The sequence below is a fragment of the Trachymyrmex septentrionalis genome, unplaced genomic scaffold (assembly GCF_001594115.1).
Source record: "Trachymyrmex septentrionalis isolate Tsep2-gDNA-1 unplaced genomic scaffold, Tsep1.0 scaffold36, whole genome shotgun sequence".
In the NCBI taxonomy this organism is placed as follows: Eukaryota; Metazoa; Arthropoda; class Insecta; order Hymenoptera; family Formicidae; genus Trachymyrmex; species Trachymyrmex septentrionalis.
The window spans coordinates 265,363-271,444 of NW_017305525.1; the positions used below are offsets into that span (position 1 = coordinate 265,363).

A 6,082-nucleotide genomic window follows, 5' to 3' on the forward strand; every position below is an offset into this window, starting at 1 on the left:
GGTGGAGGAGGAGGAGGAGGAAGGGAAGGTGGTGGGCAAGCGAGGGTGGTAGCGACGGGAGAGAGGAGTGACGCGTGGGTGACCGCACGAGAAATCAGGAGCTCTCGGTGAAGTGACATTTGTTTTCGCTTCCCTGACAATCGCAGCGAGATCTCGAGAGGGATTGTCGCCTCCCCTTTCCCCTTTTGCGCGGACGCCCGCCCTGTGATTCGACTCGAGCGACGAATGACGAATTCGGTAAGGGCCCAGGTATAACGATCCCGGCTCGTCAGGGAAAATCGGAGTCGTAGGCGGGGCCTAGGGTCGGTGGACACGTGACACGGAAACTGTCACGCCGCCCTTGCCCTCCCTTCGTTCTTCCCCCCTCCATGCGACCGAAATCCAGCGCGACCGACCCACGCTTCTACCGTGGGTGAACGTGTCGTCCACGGAAGGACGACGCCCGTTCTCCGAGAGAGAGAGAGAGAGAGAGAGAGAGAGAGGGAGAGAGGGAGAGAGACTCGCACGTGTGTGCGTGTGTATGTGTGCACGAAGGGTTTCCACGCGGAATTACACTGGGAAATCCCACGATGTGGGACTAAGACGATCGCGAATGCTCCGGAGGATTATACGTCAGCTATGCGTTTACAGCGTGCATCGAACGCGTTCCTCGTGCCGAATGCGACGCTCTGACGGAATTCTCGGACCGTGCGACGCGATACTCTCGCAGCAGCGGAGAATGCTCCCGTTATCGGTTCCCTGCCGATTCGCTGGAAGCGAATCCTGAGCCATTGCGGGACTTAAGTAAACTTCTGCAATTAAATAATGCGCATCCGACCCCACTATCGCTCGTCGTTTCCACTCTGCGGAGTTTCCGTTTCTCGCCTTGCTCTCACAGTACCACTGCAGCTAATCGACGACCGATCTAATCACCCGACGATTGTATAAGCAATTCGCAGGGCGACGATGCCGTCGTGGTCGTACGAGAAACACGACTGCGGTGTCGAATCGGTGTGAACCTCCCGAGAATGCAGCAGGCCAGTGTAGGTGGCTGCAACGAGGACTCCGACACGACGAGTCCCCCGGCGAGATCGCCGGTTGATTTCGCCATCAAGAGCGAGCCCGGCATAGACAGGAACGACGGTGTAAGGGTTAAAGTCGAGATGCCCGAGCCCACGGAGGCCGGCGTCGAGATCAAAGGTGAGCCCCGGGAGGATTATCAGCGGCAGCAGCTGAGCAACGACGGTTATCACTACGGCGACAAGAAGCCGGGATACGTTCTGGAGGCCCCCGGCCCCGGACAACCGCCACCGCCACCGCCACCGCTGACGCATCATCAGGGATACCGTCCCGTCGGGCTGCCCAACTCTTTCGGCTTCCCTCCTTTTTACGGGCACCATCATCCGGCTATGATGCCGTCCTTTTCAACCGGACGCCCGTCGTCGGACGGCCCGATCGGCAAGATCGGCGACGTCCACGAGCAGCCGCACGTCGATCGACATGCGGCTGCCGCCGCCTACGGTAGATTGCCACCGATTCCCAACGACGGCTTCCTGCACGAGCCCCATCATCATCACCGCTTCGACGCTGTCGACTTCCAGCACGGTGTACCGTACCCGGGCTTCCGGCCCGCCATGCGTTCCTATGGCAATCATCAACAGAACAACAGCGCTTACAGCAGAAGCAGCCACTATCACCAGGCTAGACAGCGCAAGTGGAGCAGCTCCGCATTTCGTGGTCTTCATCCACCGATGCCCGTGAGTTTCCTCCCTCTTCCTCTTTTCTTCCTGCTTTTTTCCCATCGGAAGATCACTGAAATTTTTTTCCCATTTTTAACCACTGTTTGACGAAAGATTAATGTTCGTTTCTATCTTGTGTCCAAACCAATGTGAATTAACTTTAATCTCGGTTTAACTCTCACTTTCTTTCTTTTTCCTGTTCTAAGAATTGGAAAATGGTAAAGTGTAAGTAAAACCGAGATTAAAGTTAATCTACATTGGTAGAAGCAGATATTAATGTAGATTAGCTTTAATCTCAGTTCAACTTCTTGTTCGGTCCATATTTGGAATACGCTTTTATCGATAAATGTGTGCTTTTATCTCGAAAATTCTATAGTGAATTATATGGCTGAATACGTGTTCATATCGTTATAAACGCGTTTTGAATACCTTTGAGCCTTTACCTTTTTCTAACTCTGATAATTAGAAAAATAATGAAAAGTGAGTTGAAACCAAAATTAAAGTTGAGATAGTTAATTAAAACTACATGTATATATCTTAATGAAACAGTTGGAACGCACGATAGTAAATCAAGAGCTGTATCTTTATCGAACGAAAACAAGATGAGATTTACTTTCCGAGGTTAAATTTATATGCAAGTTTATGCACGTAAATATTTCTTCCAGAATGATCGTTGACCTATTACCTTTCTTTAATCATTAAAACCCGTAATTTAAACTATTATAATCTCGTTTTTGAGAAAAATCTATAGTAAGATTCGTGTGCAGTTAATCAAAGAATCGTCCGCGAGCCTTATCTGTTATACGTGAAAAGTTATGTACATTCTCAACATTTTTTATTTCTCTTACTTCATCGTTATTCGTATTTCAGCTACCGCAGAATTTTGCCCACGTCAATTTCAGTATTATTATATAAAAAAAATTCGACATTTCTATTACAACTCGATTTAGAATCACCTTCTATATTGATAGAAACGAGCATCAGTCTTAATTCTTACAGATAAGTACGAAAGCAAAAATCCAGTTGTTCGAAATACTTATGACTTGTAAGATTTAAATTGGATCGTCAACCAATATAATAATTATTAAATAGTTTTTGATGTTATTACGGTATATATATAAGAGAATCCACGTGATGACGATATCTGCATATTTTATGTTATAAATAGACACAAGACACTCGTTATCTTTTACCCTCGCTTTTTTATATCCACAGAAATTAACGGTATTCATAAAGAGGTTATTCTTGTCTCTTGAAGGCATAAGTTTTTACTCTCGTGTAGCAATCTGTAATCTCACGTCATCATTTAAAAGCTCTTGAAATTACGTTGCGCATTCTTTCGAAGAATGCAAAACAAGAAATCACGCTTTGACCGATGCGCTTTAGTTATGTGTATTTCGTATTGGATTATACGATTATGTGGAACGGTATGGCACTTAGGGGAGGAACAATGCCTCCGTGACGAAAGCGAGAATATCGCGTTCGCCGCGATCGCGCGATCTTATTGAGACTTGATAAAATCGGTAATCGGAGAATGGCGATAGTATACGGCGTATCGACGTAGGCGGCAGTAGAGATTTTATTTTTTTGCCCGCCGGCGTGCGTACGAATTATCGCCGAGAGGCGCGTGAAATTTCCCGAACACGCAACCGGTACGTTGCATCTCCTATTTCGTGCAAGCGAATATCGTGCCGAAATGTAAATTGTCGAAATTTCTTAATCCGTCATACATTATAGACCAGGTCGATTGGTACGCAATGTTATACGAACACGGTTCTCAGAAATGAAATAAATTGAGTAGTATATTTCGATATGAATACACAAATCTGTGTATAATATAAGTTTGGATTCGAGAGAAGGAATACAAGTATACAGTTAGAAATTATCTAAATATCGTTAAAAATTAGATTACACGTTAAATGATAAATTCTAAAAGCCTGTCCACAGATTGTTTGTTAAATCTTTATTGTAAATTCTGTATATGTCGAGATTACGATTCTAAAAATTATATTAAAATATAATAAGTAAATATATAAATTTTTATTTATGTACAATATATATATGTATAGAAATAAATTTAAAAATTGGGAGATCGAGTGAAGAAAATAATAAGTTGTTTTCATCACTCCGAGCTCCGTATTTCTAAATTGATTCATTCTTTTGAATAGCAATATTGTTACCGATTAAAAATTAGGTTGCTGAGAGTATCATGGGTATAGGCTATAGCATAGAGATAAAGGGTACGTTCACAAGTAAAAAAAAAGTGCATGAGGGTAAGAAAGTGCTACGTAACGCGAAATCGACCGCAATTAGCACGTCACGGCGTGTTATCGTTAGGCGACCTGTAAAGAGCAGTGCGAGGTTACGCTGACATTAATCTTTTTTAATTTTATGACAGCCAATCGGTGTTACATCTATCATATCCTAAGTATATTGATGTATCTACTGGAAATATAAAATTATTTTCATTTCTCGTTAATTAACGTTTTAACGAGATTACTGATTCTTAAAAAGAGAGAAAAATAATATTTTCCAACCATACCTTAATGTCAAAATACGTAACTTTTGTAATTATACCACATTTATCAAGTACATCAGAAATTTGTTTCTTCAATGTAATTTGATGATCACGTCTTCTGTATTTATTTACGAATACAAATAAGAATAAAGTAATAAAGGTAATAATTCACGGAACGGCAATAAAAATTATCTGTCTATGATTAAAGTACACCAGAAATCCCTTTCTTGACGTAATTTGATCACGTCTTCCGTAACGGAAGGCTTAAAGAAAAATTAAAGGTGATGTCTTACCAGCTTTCGCTTCCCACGATTTTGCTTCTGTAGGACATTGTACGGGACTTGGATTGAAATTGCCGGGCCGAGATGAAGGGTTAATGAAATCGGACGGACGTCGCGATCGGCCTGGACAAAAATTGCGCCCTGATCGAAATTACAGTGATTATACGCACCGCGGTTTTGCCCCTCGGGGGAGGACTGCGGCGAGCACCCTCTCGCCGTCTCCCTCGGAAGGGAATTCTCTCTCTCTCTCTCTCTCTCTCTCTCTCCTCCCTCTCTTCCTCCTTTCATAAGCTGGTAGAGTGATACAGAACTCATTGAGAGTTCGGCCGATTATAAGCGGGAAACACGGACGGCGATGGCGAGCGATGGGTCGGTTCGCTCGACGATTACCGTAACGCCGCGCTCGTAAAACAGATGCGCGTGCTCGGCGTCCATTATGACGTAATCCGCCGCTTCTTATAATTTATCGCCGGCCAGAGAACGAGCGAGAGCGAGCGGGGCAATGGATAAATATCGTTCGAAATTTCAGTTAAGCTGCCGCATTAATTTGCGGAGCGACGATTAGCTCGTCGAACTTGCCGATTTCGCCTCGCAGTTTTCGACGAGGGCCGAGGATTAAACGCGCGCGTGCCACCTCTTGTCTCGTCCGGTTCTTTCGCTTTATGGCACTGCCGTCGCGTTTCCCAAATTTATGACGCCAGAACGATTCAACTGGTGGCTCTCTGCCTGCAAATGTACGGCAGATTTCGCGCGTAATACAACCGATCCGAACAACGCGCTCGAACGTTTGCACGATTCGATGTATCTGTAGAACTTTAACGCTTAAAGAGTTTCGCGCGAGCGACCTTATCAGCGATCGTACGAATCGGCGTCGATCGGCTAGGCGTGACTCACTCTCACGAGAGATCTATCGCTTGTTCGCGCTCGCGGAAAGTATGAGAAATGCATTAGCTTGAATAGTATCGTGCTGGTAAAACGTTTCTGCGGGAAGTACCTGCTTGGCAATCTTAATTTGTATCGTAATTTTCAATGCGTTCATTTTCAATTTTAACACGCATTCATCACAGTCGATTTTCCGTTTTTAAATACACACAAATATTACAAAATAGTTTTTTATGTAATTATTATGACATTAGAAATTTAATTTGAAGTATAATTATGCGTCAGTCTATATATTTAATAGAATAATTAAAATATATCAATTAATCAGAAAATTTCCGACAGGTAAAAACGTTTCTCAAGCTTTTCCCGTTAACAAAAATCCGACTTCCATTCCAATATTTATGATTGAAAACAAAACAAAGTTTAATAAAATTCATCCCAACGATAGTAATAATAATAATAATTTTAATTATCCACTAATCACAATTTTAGGAATGGTCGGTCCCTTTTATCGTTGACAGAAACTGTTCAGTTTCCATATGAAGCTCTTCATTCCGTTCCAACTGGAACGTATCCGAATGTACTTGTAACGGGACGCGGGATTTAACGAAGAAACGCGTGTGCAGGCATTTTATATCGGCGCGATCGGTGCTCGTTCCAAAAACGGGGCGACAGCTAAGCAA

General features: G+C 43.6%; 1 protein-coding gene across 1 annotated transcript in view; it reads left to right on the forward strand.

Moving 5' to 3' along the window:
- Positions 1–924: 924 nt before the first annotated feature.
- The window catches only part of LOC108750344, a 298,608-nt gene continuing 293,450 nt past the window's right edge, over positions 925–6,082 (forward strand). Inside the window, exon 1 of the mRNA XM_018489734.1 lies at positions 925–1,736. Coding sequence (XP_018345236.1) covers positions 1,008–1,736 — 729 coding nt within the window. The 5' untranslated portion in view covers positions 925–1,007. The remainder of the gene's footprint in view (positions 1,737–6,082) is intronic.